At 34.3% G+C, this 17,024-nt stretch overlaps 1 protein-coding gene across 1 annotated transcript in view; it reads right to left on the reverse strand.

Annotated features, from left to right (window-relative positions):
- The window catches only part of ATRNL1 (attractin like 1), a 746,355-nt gene that overhangs the window by 509,658 nt on the left and 219,673 nt on the right, over positions 1-17,024 (reverse strand). The window contains 1 exon segment of the mRNA XM_079136646.1: positions 11,751-11,844. Coding sequence (XP_078992772.1) covers positions 11,751-11,844 — 94 coding nt within the window.

The following is a 17,024-nucleotide window of genomic DNA, read 5'->3' on the forward strand; positions in this document are numbered from 1 at the left end:
AGTAACTTTGGAGTGGAGAGGAGTCCATACTAGCTGTACCTTAGATGTTGTCAAGTAATTTGTGTTATTTTCCAGACATGTGCACACAAATATGTGTGCACAGACACAATTGCACAGAATGAGGCTGTATCCTAGAGGAAATATACATATTTTTTAGTGCAAATGGGACAATAACAAAACCAGTCCCATTTATGACAAGTAAAAACAGTGTTAATACCAAGAAATACAATGTACTCCACATTCTCTGACTGCAATGTATAACAGATCATTCTAAAAATTAATACTTAATGTATTTGAAATTAAAATTCTTTACATAAAAACTAGTCAAAAATGAAACCAAAATTGAAACTACTGATAGAGAATATTTCACATATAAAAACAAATTAAAATGAATATAATTAGCATAGTTAGAACACAAGTCTCTATGGAATCAAATCAAAATCTGTATAATACAGTACTTCTAGAATAAGCAATTTCAAGAATTTTCTACACAAAGCAAATTTAATTTTCATTAGCTAAATATTAAATATTTGTACTTTAATATTTAGAATTGAAACAATAGTTTGTAGCTCACAAATACTAGTACCCACAAGTTTTCAGACAAATTGCCAATACAAAGCATAACAATTATTCAGTGTGGAAATAGTGCCTCAACTTTCATTTTTAAATTATCCTTAGTAAAGAAATAATGAAACTATTTAATAAATAAACAATAAGTTAACAAAATAGGTAAAGGGCACTCATTTTTTACAAAAGAAATCGTGGTGAATATTCACTCCAACACCAATTAGGTTGTAACCTTGGACAAATGAACTTTTATAAGTTTCAATTTCCTTTATAGTAAAAAGGGGATTAAAAATGCGACCTACTTCACAGAACTTATGCTTTTGATAAGAATTAAAAGTGCTGAGCTCAGAGAGATGTTTCACATGTCTCGATATTGGATTGCTTGATGACTATGATGATGGTGGAACAAAGACAAAAAGGAAAACATGAATAAAAATAAAGAGAAGAAACCATGTTTGCATCTGCCAAATATCAAAGCAAGACGAAAAGAAAATTATGTTAGAAGGAGATCACACTAAAGTGTCTTCAGTCATTTATCATTTTTCCCTAGATGTAAGAATGCTCAGCTATACAACATAGCCACTGCACTGGAGCCACCAGAATGAATCGAACTGACATAGCAGCATATAGCAGTAATTCATTTTATCACACACATGCATTCAAAATGAGTCCATATTTTGATAAAACTCTACACATACACCAGATATATTTTCTAAATTAAAGTGTTGAATCTTACTGTGATTTATTTTTTCATGGAAGTTTAAGGTTGAACACACTAGGAGGCTATTTATTTAATCTCCTGATATTTCAAGATAACTTTAAGTAATAAATATAGAAGACTATCCAAAATAAACTAAATGTTTAAATGCATTCTCTTTCATGAGCATATATGTCTGCTTCTTTCTATAACTGTTTCCATTTGTAATTAGTATATCCTACATCTTACTTCGATATTCTTTTCCTTATTGTGTTCTTTTTTTAACTAACAATTCCAACAATCCTATGTGTACAAAGGCCTATTCACACCATCTAGAGTTAAGACCACCAAACTTTGTTACACATGTTGTTAAGGTAATAATCAAGTAGAAGATCATGGACTACTATAGACTTCTAATAAACAACCTCCAATGAGAGCAGCTCTGTTAAACGAGCTGGAAGATTTACAAAAGTTTTTAGAGATAATCAGTGAGCAGATAACAAATTAACCCTAAATACTCCACAGACAGTCAGTAGTCTCCCACTTATGACTTAGTCATTAAAGATGATTAAAGATGTCAAGTAAGGTGCTAAGGGAACAGAAATTACTCACAGAACGGTGTACTAACTGCTCCAAGAATCAACCTTAAAACTGCAATAGTTTACACAATACAAGTTTAATTCAAGCTGAAAACACTGTCCAGCTTGGGGGAGGGTCAAGTTGGGGAAAAGGATTTGGGCTATTCCAATTTTTTTGGTCCTCATTTTCCTCTCTACTGAAGAACCGTTTCGGGAAACGAAAGCTGTATAGCACATGAACAAGCTTTATAGGGAGGCAGGTTTAGAAGTGATGGAAATTATTTCAGTCTATTGGTCAGAATCCAATAACAAGATTTATAATCCAACTCTAACAGAAGCCTAGTTGTGCTCAGAAAGTGCTCACAATTAACAAATGAAATTCTGTCTGGTACAACTGCGAAGGATGAGATGTTAGCTAAGAAAGCCTGATAGTAAGCTAACACAAATTCAGAGATACATTTCTAAAATCTAAGGACTTTAAATTCAACAAGTCATACACTAAAAGAACTCAAATGTTTATCTGACATAGAAGTTTTGTGCAATAGGATTTCTTCTCAGCAGAGTACCATGCTGGAGGGTAGGAATGAGAAGCAACCAAATATGGGTTCATATTAAGCAAACTCAAACTGGCCCATAGTTTTAGTAGCACGCTTTCTGAACTGATATTTTGAGATTTGTAGCTTTTGATGCATAATAAGCTCTCACTAGTAAAGTCTTCAGAATAATTTGAGCATAGGAATTCCTAAGTGTTTTATTTCTTAGAGAACAAGTCTGTTTGACCCATCAACAACAACAACAACAACAAAAAATACCATTAATCCTATCTGAAGTTAAAACTGCAATGCCTAAATTGATGGAGAAAAATCTTAACAATACTTAATGTTAGTATATGAAGACAGTCTTCACCAGATGCTCATCCAATTTACAAAACTGTTTACAAAACTGACAATCTATGTGCAAATTAGGTGCAATATAAAAAGGCAGGTCGGATAGCAAGTGATTCTTCTCTGGATTCTTATATAACAAATTAATATACATTAAGGCACAGAGATGAAAGAATTCCCTTTCCCCCATTCCCAGTATAGGAGATTTTTGAAATGATAGGAGTAATTAGGAAAAATAAAAGTCCTGAGATACATTCTTTTTCACACATAAGAAGTCACTGCTAGGTGCCAAAAAATTTCCACAAAAAAAGGCACAAGGTTGATCTTTCTAAAATGAAAAGGACACTGGCATCATCTTCTACATTCTGTCCTCATCTCCACCCAAAACACACTTGCTATTAACACAATGGAGAAATACAGGTAATAATCGTAGATACTCTGGCCTAAAGGTAACCCAGAGAGGAAAAAATAGTTCAGGAAGAAACTCCTATGGCGATATTTCTCCAAGTGCATCAAGGATCATCATTTCACAGTCACTTAGCGTATTTGTTAGTAAAGCAGGATTGTGGTACCACGGTGTCGGTCATCATGTTCCAGGAGATTCTTTCTAATTTGAAAACCAGTGTCTTAAGCCTAACTTAAGTAGCTAAGAAGTATGGCATCAGTAAAAAAGAAAAGGAATGAGGAAGACAAAAGGAGAGCCAATTATGAATTAATTTACTCAATTAAAAACCTGCTAAGCAATATTGCCATATATGTTAGAGAATCATATGTGTAATTCCAGATGGCTTCTTAAAGTTTATGTTCAATTTACTGTGGATAAAAAGTAAATGATTCTGAATTAAACTATTAATTTTGACTAATCTACCAACAAAATAGCTAGCTATATCATCAGTATAGTTTTACCAGAAATAAACAAAATCTTCTAAGATCTCATATGAAAACAATGACATAATAAAAGGTTTTTACTAGGTAAAGGTTAACACTCATTAATTAGGTGACTGGTTCTCAGACAAAAATGTATGGGTAACAATTAGCTCCATAGTGGTGGAGTTCTAATAAATTTTGCTGAAAGGACTGAAAGAGAGACTAGGAGTAGTAGACATCCTAAATGCACAAGGCAATCCCACAAATCAAAAAAAAAAAAATTCTACATGATTTAAAATACCATGGGAGATGTTTAAGTAGGCAAAAATAAACCAAAAACCTTTATGATTATATTTTGAGCCATTCTGCATGTTAACATAAAGGAGTTTTGCATGTTTATAACATACATTGAATTTTCTAAGAATGCAACTACCATATGTATAGAAAGTCTACAACATACAACTTTATTCATAATTTAACCTTTCAAATATTTAGCCTTTAGGAATATTTAGCCTTTCAAAAAATTTCATCACCAATAGTATGTTGTTCATAGTATATACTACATTTGAGCATACAATGTCTCCTGAGAAAATTTCAGACTTTTTTAAAAGACTAAAAACCACATATTACTAACTCAGTGACAACTTATATATAGTACCAAATATCATGAAAATTATGTAATAGTATTCTTATCCTGTTTAATTTGAAGATTTTGTAATACCATGACATAAAATCTATGTGGTAGAAATTACATATTAAAATTATTTATTTGTAGTTATCAATTGTTACTCAGCAGGGGACTCTGACAATGTTCTCAGAAGTCTATAACATAAGTTGACTGGTTTTTGTATTACAATATCTTTTCCCAGTCTAGTCCCTATTTTCAAAGAAATTATATAGACTCCAAAGTCTTTTAAGTACTAGACATTAAAGATATGTCTTAACATGTGGCAGGATTTCAGGGCAGAAAATGTATTTTCCATGAAATTTCATCACAACCATGTTCACATCTGAAACAAGAGAATTATTTTGGCAACTACACTTACAAATAGGATCCAGCTCACTTCTGAGAATATCATACCTCCTTGTTTTCTCCATTTCGAGTTTGTCTCAGCATGAGATTTCTCCTTCTGATTTACTACCTGATTAGGTCCAGTCTGAATGGAAGTAGTTCCAGGTCCTTCTACCTCTTGGTTCTTTTTACCTTAATGGCTCTTTCTCCATTGGTCAGAAAGCCAATATGAAAGATCTGCCAGATGCTACACATATCCATTCCATTTATATGCTTAGGGACGGGAAGTGGCTACAAAGTGAATGTGATACACTCTCTCTAGAGTGTGTGCTCACTGAAAGAGTTTTGAACCTTTACCTATTTATCCATTTAGCCCCTCGTCTCCATAAGCTGCCATTCTAACAAGAGGCTAGTACTATTCATCCTTCAAATGCAAACAGCACTCCATAAATTTTATATAAATAAATAAAGTTCTAGAAAGTGCTAGTCCATTTCTACTGAGAACTACTAATCTAATAAACCAATGTTTTGTTTGAACAAAATACTTCTGTAGTAAATGAGATATTTTCCAGTAATTAAGAATATATTAAATGAAAATTGGGTGTACACATGCAGAATGAAACTAGACCCCTACCTTTCACAAGTTAAAAAAAGGAACTCAAAATGAATTAAAAACTTAAATATAAGCCCCGAAACTACTAGAAAGAAACAGAGGAAACACTTCAGGATTGGCATGGACAAAGATTTTTTTTGGAAAAGGCCCCCAGAACACAGGAAACAAAAGCAAAAACAGACAAATGGTATTATGCCAAATACAAAAGCTTTGGCAGAGCAAAAGGAACAACAGAGTGAAGACACAACCTACAGAATGAGAGAAAATATTTGCAAACTACACATCTAACAAGGGGTTGATATTCAAAAAATGTAAGGAACTAAAAACTCAATAGCAAGAAAACATAACCCAGTTAAAAAATGGGCAATAGACCTTAACAGACATTTCTGAAAAGAAGCATACAAATGGCCAATGCAAATTTGAAAAAATTCTCAACATCACAATTACCAGGGAAATACAGATGAAAATCACATTAAAATATCACTTCACTCCAGTAAGAATACCTGTTATCAAAAACATGAATGATAACAAGTCCTGGAGAGAATGTGGAGTAAAAGGAACCCTTGCACACTGTGGAAATGTAAACAGTGGAGACAGTGTGGGAAACAGCACAGAGTTGCCTCAAAAAAATCAAAAATACAACTACTATGTGATTCAGCAATCCCACTATTGAATATATACCCAAAGAAAATCAAAGTAGTAGGACAAAGACACATCAGCATGTCCAAGACATGTCCCCCATGTCTGGTAACACAATTCACAGTAGCCAAGAACTGGTAACAAACTGACCATCAAATTAATGGATAAAGAAAAATTTGGTATATATACACAATGGAATTCTATTCAGCAACTAAAAATGATGAAATGCTATCATTAGCAACAAATGAATGAAATTGGAGATCACTATAAGTGAAATATACAAGGCACAGAAAGAAAAGTACCATACGATGTCGCTCATATGTGAAGTACAAAAAAAAAAAAAAGTTGATCTCAAAGAAACTGAAAATAGAATGCTGATTACCAGAGACTGGGGAGAGCAGCAGGGAGGAATAGGGGAAGTTTGATTAATGGGAATTCAGTGGCACCTAGAGAGGAGTAAGAAGTTCTGGCATGCCACTGAACCACAGGGTGACTAAAGACAGTGAATGTGTACTGCATCTCCCAAAAACTCAGAAAAAGAGGATTTTGAAAGTTTTTGTCAGAAAGAAGTGATAAATTAGAAGACAGGCATGTTTAATTTGATTACACAATGAATACATGTATCAAAACATCACATGATGCTCTATTAATATGTACAATTTTTTATGCTTTTCTGCATTGGTTAAAATAATAAGTTTAAGTTTTAAAAAAGTACTTGAGACAAGATTTATTTGGTAGGCTGATCCAGATACATGGTTTATGTTTGGTTTTATTTTTTATATGCATTAAATGTTAATATAAAATTTTGAACAGTATATTCTTAAATATTAATGTAACTCCTTAAGATACATATTAATAGGACTGAACAATTTTTTTAAAGAGACAGAATTTTGCTATGTTTCCCAGGATAGCCCAAACTCCTGGGCTCAAGCAATCTTTCTGCCTCAGTCTCTTGAATAACTGGGACCATAGGTGCATACCACTGCATCTGGCTTAAACAGATATTTAGGAGAATGAATTAATGTTATTTTGAAGAACAGTAACAATTCAAATGCCTTATCCAGCAGCCCTTGAAAATGAACGTGTGTTCCCCTTTCCTAATGCCAGCTTTCCTGCTAAAAGTCTTCCAGTCCCCTTGGAGATTAAAGAGGGGGAACATTTACTGTATGTATTGCTGGGTTGGTATAGGCACTTCCGCAGAGAAAACCATCATCCACTTTAATTTAATGGGTTCTGAAAATCAAGGTCCAAGTCAGATCTACAGAGTGAAAGTCTTAGTTTTCCACTAGGGAAGCTAATATCAACATTCTACTTACTGGTTGATAGTTTGGGGGTTTTCCTGGTGATAAAAATTAAACAATAATCTAATTGTCCACCCATTTCCCTCATTCCTTAGAACTCAGGCACTACCACAAATCCTTGCCAACCAAGACCTGCTGGTGGCCATCTGGCATTCTTGACTATCAAGGTAATCATACCTACATTTAAGAGTTAAATACTATTACCCAGCCTCTACTCTTCTGGAATCCTGATATATCCTTTGACACTATGGCAACATCTTCTATTATATCCCATGTTCTACAGAGAATAGCCACCACTGAGTTTCACAAATACTATGGTGTTCCCCTTACTATGGCACTCCCCATTGTCCTAATGAAGGAAATGCCTGAAAGACCTGTCAGAAAATATAGTCAGTTAACAGGTCCTATGGTTTGAAAGTTCCCACCAAAATTCATGTTGATATTTAATCTCCATTGTGAAGCATTAACAGGTGGGACACAGAGACGATTAAGTCATGGAGGCTCTGCCCTCATGAATGGATTATTATATTTGTGGATTAACAGATCAGTGGGTTAATGAGTTATCTCAAGAGTGAGTCTGTTAAAAAAGAAACCAGTTTGGATTTGTCTCTTGTAATTTTGTCCTGCTTTGACCATATCATGCCCTGTGCCATCCTGAAACTCTGCAGTCTCCCCACTAATAAGAAAGTCCTCACATTATGTGCCCCCTCAAACTTGGATCTCCAAGTCTCCAGAGCCATGAACTGAACAAACCTATATTCTTTTAAAAATTTCCCAGTAGTATGAAACATAACCTACATGTAAAACATTGCACTGTCTCCAGGGAAAGGGAAATTGCCCTACTGTAGCAAAAGACAGAAGACTCTTCTTCCAACCTGAATTTTTCAGGAGAATCTGGAGGTCCCAAGTTCTGAGGTTATATTCATAAGCATCTCCATAAAAGGTCTCAAAGTCCCACAGGCAGACTTTGGCACAGAAAAACTGTCATGGCTAAGGCTTTAGTTTAATTTATGACTAAATTCTGGGCATGATTTGTAAGAAACTCTGCCCTCTGGCTGCAGAAGATGAAGGTTTTTAAATGCTATCATTGAAGGCCTGCTCATGTTCACAGCATGCCCTGAGTTAATGAAAGTCTCTTTCTTCAAGGCTTTATGGCAGCTAACAAAAGCCAGTCAGGTTTACAGCCCTTATAATTAGTAACCCCCATACTTTTCAAGTGTTAAAGTTACTATGAAAACAATAGTGCTTTTTCAAGCTATACATTATCCCAAATGACCACATTTAAGATTCTAAATAATTAGGACACTATAGTATATTGGAATAATCTGTGGAGAGTGGTGAACTATGGTCTCTGATTGCCTCTTGGATGTTTCTGCTGGGAACTTCCTGTCCAAAGGTCCAGGTCTAGATGGCCCAGTTGCTGTGGTGACACCAGCCCAAGGAGGCTCCATGCAAAGGTAAAGAACTGTATCAGCTGGGACCTTAAGCTCAGGAACCAACACCCGGAGACAGAGAATTCTGAGTGTAACAAGATAAGCCTAATATCTCACCATTCCTGCCTACTTCAGGTTGCTTGCTTTGCTGAAACTTTCCCACAAATAACCTTTGGATGAAACCAATATAACAAACATACTGAGCTAGCTCTGGTCATTTATCCCCCATCAGGGTGTGATGTCCCTCCTGGCTGCAGCTTTTTCTCTGGTGGAATTTGGCAGGGACCAGGGGACTCTAAAAAGGATGCGAACTCCACCAATTTCCATGGTTCCTGTGAGCTTCACACTATCAACAGTGCTCAATCTAGCTAATTCTTATCAGTTTCCAGTAGTTTCAATGTAGGTAAGCAAATATTCATGTCTCATGTCTTCCTGCCAGCTCTCCTCTCTTTGGATTTTTAGCCATTGATCACCCAGTGATCTCAGTTCTCCAGTGATTTCAAGACAACCCATGAATCTGCAGTTCTCCTAGCTATTCTTTCTTTAATTTCAAGGATGGAAGCAATGTTCTTTATGGTTCTCTACATTCTTGGGCAAAAACTGCAAAATGCTGGACATGTTCATTTTTATTCCTTTGTTTTCACTGATGCTGTTTCCTCTTTTTTGCTATCTTCTTTATGCAAAAAAAATTTCACTCCTCCTTCAAGTTCCAGCTCAAATATCCTCAGCTCAAATATTCCTTTTCCTTCCAAGATGAATCAATCATTCCCTCTTCAGGATTCCATCAATATTTTATTCATTCCATTCCAATAAGTAAATTTATTGAGCATCATGGTATTAAATCAATGGTCCCTTAAGAAGTTCACTCTAGTAAAGCATACAGAAAGTGAACGGCCAATGCAACAAAGAAATCAGCAAACACAGAAAGAACCTATTTCAGTTTATGGAGGTTATGAAAAATATACAAGATGTGATGCCTAACTACACACATGAAGACACAGTTACCCTGAAAAGAGGGAGGGATTTATAGGCATAATAAATCATTAACATAAAAAAGAAGTGTACTGAATGTTGGTGAGTACTATAGTACTGGCCTAGAAGATAATTCAGATAAATACCATGTTGTTGGAAGTCGAGAATGAACTGTGGGCTTGTCTGAATCACCTCTAAGTGAAGGTGAGCCCCTCAGAGGACTCTCTGAGAGAATTCAGCATCCTTTTAGAGTCCCCTGGTCCCTGCCAAATTCCACCAGTTTCTCTGAGAGAATTCAGCGATACTGGGGAATTTATTGGCTCAGGCATCCCTAGGTTCAAATGCAAATCCCCGGAGTAGAGAGAGATACCAATCCGCTCAACTAGCCTTGTGCTGGAGAAGGAAGAATTACTGCGCAAGTGATAAGTCCCCCATCAGGCCAACTTCCCCACAGCCTCACTTCTTATTTACCTTGAAGAACCCCTTCTCACAATGAAATCCTCTGGTGTGTTTCAGTTATAAATAAAGCATTGGGGGTGGGAGCTTTTTCCCTTTGTTAGCATCAGACCCATCAGGTCTTTTCCTCCCATCAAGCCCTCGCTTTAAAAATATTTTCCATGTCTTTTGCATTGTTTCTGAATACTACATTTTAGACTTTTATTTCCAGTCGGCCCACACCTCCAAGGGTTACTTATTCCCTCCCCACACAGGCCTCGCCTGAGACCATATGTTATTCATTTTCATTAATAACACCAAGCACTAACATAATATTTCCTAATATCTCATTGCGTTCTAACAAGAGCATTTTTTCCAAAGAAAGTACATTACAGAAAATGGTTGCTTTAAGAATGATGAAGTTATTCTTTATTATTCTGAACTCAAACTAAAATAAACAGAAAAGTATTGACTGAAATTCTATATATAAAATACTCTTTAGAAATTGGTATTCCATTTTTCCCCTCATAAAAATGTACTTTTGTCATTCAGAACTATATATTTTCTAAATTCCATATACAGACAGACCATGTAACCCTATATTATATAAGTTTATAAGCTAAAGAGTTAATTTTTTTTTTTTTTTTTTTGTCTAGAAACAAAAATGTTACTAATACACCACCTTACAAAAAGAAGTACCTTATGGGTAGTTATATGGTTATATCATGTATGTAAAATTTCAGTAAAAATTGTTTTTATGATCATGGTTAGAAACCCATACATTTGTCTACACACAGCACTGTAACTATAGTACTGCTCCTATGGTATACAGAAATTATTTTCATTGCTGCATACTATTACTCAACCAACACAGAATTTGGTCAAGAGAAACAATGTTGTTTATGACCAAAAACTGATACATAATTTGAGGGATTGGGGCAGGACAATAAGCAATGTAAATGTAGAGTTCTTGTTAAAAATTTATTAAGAATTTCAAAACAGTGAGCTGGAGTTATGGCTCAGTGGTCAAGCACTTGCCTAGCATGTGTGAGGCACTGGGTTTGATTCTCAGCACAACATATAAATAAATTAATTAAATAAAGGTCCAATGACAACTAGAAAAAATATTAAAAAAAAAAAAAGAATTTCAAGATGATGATGGCAGAACATTAAACCAAGTGTGATGCCCTTCTAAGCACAGGACTCTGTGCAGATTCACAGACCACATACCCATAAAGTTGGCTCTACTTATGACAAGCAAGTTTTAGTGTTGTGAAATAGTGGAGCAGGTATCCTTCTGTCTTTGAGTATATGACTCTGATTTAGATCCACTGACTTAGAGCCAAACTGCCTTTCTTAGAAGGAACTGCCCTAGAGCTAATATTCACTGACCTGATTTTTAACTTCAAACACTATGGAGAAGGCATAAAAACTAGCTGTGCTCACCTTCTCTAAACTAGAAAACCCATGATAATTCAGTGGTTAAACAAAGACATGATTGTCTTACCTGAAACATTTATGATAATTCTAAAGCAAATAATACCTTTGTTTTAAATAAAAATAAAAGATTTTTCTGTGGTTAACACATTCTTTAGATATAGCCTGTGTATTTATCATTTTGGAGGTTTCTTTATTAAGTTTTCCTATAATTATACACTTCTACAGGATAAATATATGATTTGTGTCAAATATGTGATACAAACATAGCACAAGGTCAATCCACATAAGTTCTAAGAAATCAACTGTACTTACAATTGGCACTGATCACCTTTTATTCCTTTAGTTGTGCAGAAACATTTTCCTGTGTGCAGATGACAAATATTTGCATGGCCACTGCATGTACAGGCTGTAAATCAAAACCAAAATGATACTGAGTATTCTACAACACAAACATGCACACAAAATTTAAGGGAAGGTATTATTATTACCTGATTTTTATATGAGATTATTATCTAATGCCATCCCAAAAATAAGATTTCCCTATAAGTTATTTTTATCTAAAAGGATGTAAATTAGCTTATTTGAAAATTTTGCAAAACTCTTTAAAATCTTCAGTGGTATCCTGAGTCTACTATGAATCCAAGTATTTCTCTAACTCCAGGCCACTTTCAATTTTTGATTTGGTACATCTATTTAATGAAATGAGTTTCAAGAATTATAACAAAAGCTTCATAATAAATAGCTTAGCTTCAGAATGCATTTCTACAATCCCAATGTGATCTCAGACAATTTACTTGACCTTTCTAGGCTTAGTTTCTTCAACTATAAAAGGAAAATAATAGTACTTAGTTCTCAGGATTGATATGAGATTTAAATGAGATAACATTTTTAAATAGTTAACACATATCCAGCTCTTGATAAATGCAACTATTACTTCTACTATTTTTACTACTCTTAACAATAATGAAAATATGGCTACATATTATGTAAAAATGTATGCTTGTTTGCCTTAACATCATCATCCTTTGAAGCTTCTGAGGCCATTCCCAGTGTAATTATTTCAGCATACTAAATGAAACGCTGCATTGTACAATAGTTGCTTATGATCAATTTGGTTCATATGATCTCAAATCTCAATTTCTTACTTTGCATTTCTTTTTTAAAGAGCAGTGTTCTGGGTATGCCTTTACACCATGTACAAACAGAGAAACAACATGTATCCCATTTGTTTACAATAAAAAAATACATTAATTAAAAAAAAGAGCAGTGTTCTGATTATTTAGGACACAAACCTCACATTGTATTTTGCCAATTATCCAATCAGTTGGTAGACTGTAATTTCTATATGCACAACCTCTCTTGCCTATGATCCCTCCTTTTCATTTTGTACTAATTCAAGTATTGCCATCCACTATCTCTTACTGGCACCAATACAATCACATATCAGAACTATCTTCAGTTTTTCTAGGTTATCACTTATTCTCCAAATGATATATTCCAAAGAGACAAGACTGATCATGTCAACAGCCCTTTATTGAGATCTTGGTACACCACCAGCTACCTAAACCAATCTATCGATAAAAACAAAATAATGTGTACTAGACAAATATATGTGGAAGTGAGTAGATGATTCAAATTTTCCAATATCCAACTTTTATTTTTTTCTTAAATAATAATAGCAACTCCACTGTGTATGCTAATGGATTAACAATTGCAAACAAAGATAACCAGATAATCATATCAGTATTTTGATCAAGTTTCCAAAATACAATGGATCATGCATACCAACCCAAAGTTAAGTACAAGACCAATCTGAGCATTTTCTAAGGAGGAACAAAAACAATAGTTAGAAAGTTCTCAACCTGGTGGGTGTGTCTGTGTGTGTATTCTTTTTTCTTTTTTTTTTTTTTTAGTTATGATACAACACCAGGAAATACCTTGACACGAACACAAAAACATGAACCCAAGAAAGGCAGATTTGCTAAGAATTAGAAAAAGCTATTTCAGAGTTAGAATGGGTTAGGCCTCCCAATAGAGTGGCTGTCTGTCCTCTAACAAAGCCTAATAAGGGACTTCACAGGAGCACTTTGGAAAGCTTGATGTTATCCCCTGGAATCTAGTGGCATATGAGAGGGAAATCAGAATTAATCAGGTAGGAGGAGCTGTGGCTATAACTGAGGTGGCAGGAGAGATCAGAAGGACTACCTTCGGAAGTATCAGCACTTTAGCTGAGGTCAAGAAAAAGAATGGATGCTCTTCTTCCAGCCAAACTGGAACTGCTTAAAACTCTGACTAAGACCTCCTGGAAGCATTAGCAGACTCCAACAAAAGAAGCTGAAGAGAAAGGTATGAGTGCAAGAAGAAAGCATGTACCACTCATATCATAAGAACTGTACCTGGACAGGCCAAGCTCTGAAGAGCCCTGAAAGATACCTATTCATGTCACATATGTGAAGAAGGATTAGCCACAGATGACAGCTATACATCCCACATAAGACTACACAATTTTCTCTTTTCCACTACAAAAATAAGAAACAGTTAAAAGCTGGGGATGAAACTCAGTAGAATAGCATATGCTTTTATATGTTTTGCCTTTACACACAGTAAATGCATGTAGTTTGAATGTGTAGTAAAACAAAATTTAACAAATTTTCTACACCCGAGTAACCGTAACCACAATCAAGATACACATTTCCATTACTCCTGAAGCTTCTCTTATGTCCCTTCCCTGTGGTTTCCCTATTTACCCCTTGCTTTAGCCAAACACTGGTCTGCTTCCCCTTCACCAGCCAGATATAAGACATTGAAAATTTTACTCTTTAAGGCCATAATAAATATTCTAAGCTTTGTGGGTCACATGTGGCTTGAAAGCAGTCATGTGTAAGATCTAAACAAATGAAGCTATGTTCTAATAAAACTTCTTTTATATAAATGGAAATTTGAATTTTATATAATTTTCACATTATGAAATTTTTCATGTTTTTTCTTCAGTCATTTAAAATTTTAAAAATTTAAACTTACAGGCTATATTTGGCTTGTGCATCACAGTTTGACAATATATCTAAAGTTTTATATGAAAAGAATCATAAAGTTGGAATATTTGTTTCTGGCTTCTTCACTTGATATTTTTACTTTATGTGCCAGTAATTTATCCTTTCTGAAACAATTTAAAATTTATTTTAAAATACTTCAAAAAATAGAGATAGAGGGAATTTCCTGAACCAAATAAAGGGCACTTTTTAATAAAACCCACAGGTAACATCATGATTGATAGTGAAAGATTATAAGCCTTTTCCTCCAAGGATCATGAACAAGATATAGGTGTCTGCTTTTCCTACTTATTTTTATCACTGTACTGGATATTCTAGTCAAGATAAGAAAAGAAACATAAGTTAGACAAATTGGAAAGGAAGAAGTAAAGCTATCACTATTCACATGATCTTATAAATCCTATATATATATATATATATATATATATATATATAGGATGTTAGGACTAACAAATTAGTTAAGCAAGGTTATAGGTCATAAGATCAATATACAAATGTCTATTATTTCTAGATACTATGAATTAACAAACTGAAAATAAAATTAAGAAGATAATTCCATTTAAAATAGCATTAACAATAATAAAATCATTGGGTTCGGTGATGAGGGTTCGCCTAGCATGCATAAGACCCCAGTACCACAAAAATTAAATCAATTAAATTCTTAAGATATAATTTAAGAAAACAAGTGCAAGACATGTATTCTGCAAACTAAAACACTGCTGAAGGAAAATTAAAGACACTATAAATAGAGATATCTTGTGTTTATGTAGGAAGAATTAATATTGGTAAAAGTATTGACAAATTTTATCTACAGTTACAATGTAATCCCTACCAGAAACTTAAGTGAATTCTTTTCAGAAACTGTCAAGTTAGTTCTAAAATTCATATACAATTACAAGGAAAAATTAAGTTGGAGGACTCAGACATCTTAATTTCAAACATTAGTCTTAATTTCAAACATACTTCAAAGTTACAATAATAAACATACATGAGAAGCTGGGCACAGTGATGCACACATGGAATTTACCCAGCTACTCAAGAGGCTGAGGAGGAACACTACAAATTTAAGGCCAGCCTGGGCAACTTAGCAAGACCTTGTCTCAAAACAAAATTTGAAGAAGGTCTTAGTGGTAACCCACTTGCCAATCACATGCAAAGGCCCTGGTTTCAATCCCCAGTACTGCAACGTGCATACCTACACACACACACATACAAAATACACACATAAATACAAAATGCACATGAATGGGACAGAATTGAGAATCCACAAATAAACTATTAACTATTAAACTTATGGTGCTGGGACAAATAGATAAGCATGTGCATAAGAATAGAGTTGGATTCCTACTTCACACTATGCACAAAAACCCACTCAAAATGGGTAAGAGACCTAAACACAGGAGCTAAAATTATAAAGCCTTTAAAAGGAAGCATACAAAAAAATCTTAGTGACACTCAGGCAATTGTTTTGACAGCAAGAACAAACACAAAAAAAGAAGAAAAGAAAAAAGTGGACTTTATCTTAAAAAATTTTGTGCTGTAATAAAATAAAAAGACAATAGATAAAAAGAGAATTTTTACAAATCTTGTCTTATTTTATCCAGAATATAAAGAAAATTTCAATTCAATAATGGGAAGATGAATTGCTCAATTAAAAAATCCTACAGAGGGCAGGCATGGTGGCACATGCCTGTAATCCCAGCAACTCAGGAGGCTGAGGCAGGAGTTCCTTGAGTTCAAAGCCAGCCTCAGCAAAAGCAAGGCACAAATACAAAATAGGGTGGCTGAGTGTCCCTGAGTTCAAACCCTGGTACAAATTAATTAATTAATTAATTAATTAATTAATTAATTAATTAAAAAAATAAAAATTCCAGCAGAAAATGTGAATAGACAAGCCCAGAAAAGGACATTCATTAGGGAAATGCAAATCAAAACTCCTATTTGATACCATTTAACACCTTCTAGGTAGGTTACAATAAAAAAGGCTGACAATAACAAGTATTTAATTTGAATGTGAAGAAACTGGAACCCCTATGAATTGCTAGTTGAGATATAAGCTGGTACAGTTGCTCCTGAAAAGAGTTTGGCAATGAATCAAAATATTAAATATAGAACTAACATATGACCCAGCAGACCTACTTTTAGATACTCTAAAGAAATAAAAATGTATTTCCTTGCTAAAATTTATCACAGCAATGTTATTCATAATAGCCAAAAGGTAGAAATAGACCAAATGCCCATTAAGTGATAAATGGAAAAATACAATATGGTGTATCCAAACAAGTGAGCATTATTTGGCAATAGAAAAGTGAATAAACTCCTGGAATATGCTAGAACATTGATGGACCTTCAAGTCATTCTACTACATGAAAAAAGGCAGTTACAAAGATCACATGTTCTATACTTTTACTTATATAAAATTTCCAGAACAAAAAAAAATCCATGGGGACAGTGATTGATCAATGGCCTAGAGTCGTCAGGGGAAAGGCTGTGAAGCAAGGGAGTAAGTGAGTGACTGCGAGTGGGTCTGGCTTTT

The sequence above is a fragment of the Sciurus vulgaris genome, assembly GCF_902686455.1.
Source record: "Sciurus vulgaris genome assembly, chromosome: 4".
Classification (NCBI taxonomy): Eukaryota; Metazoa; Chordata; class Mammalia; order Rodentia; family Sciuridae; genus Sciurus; species Sciurus vulgaris.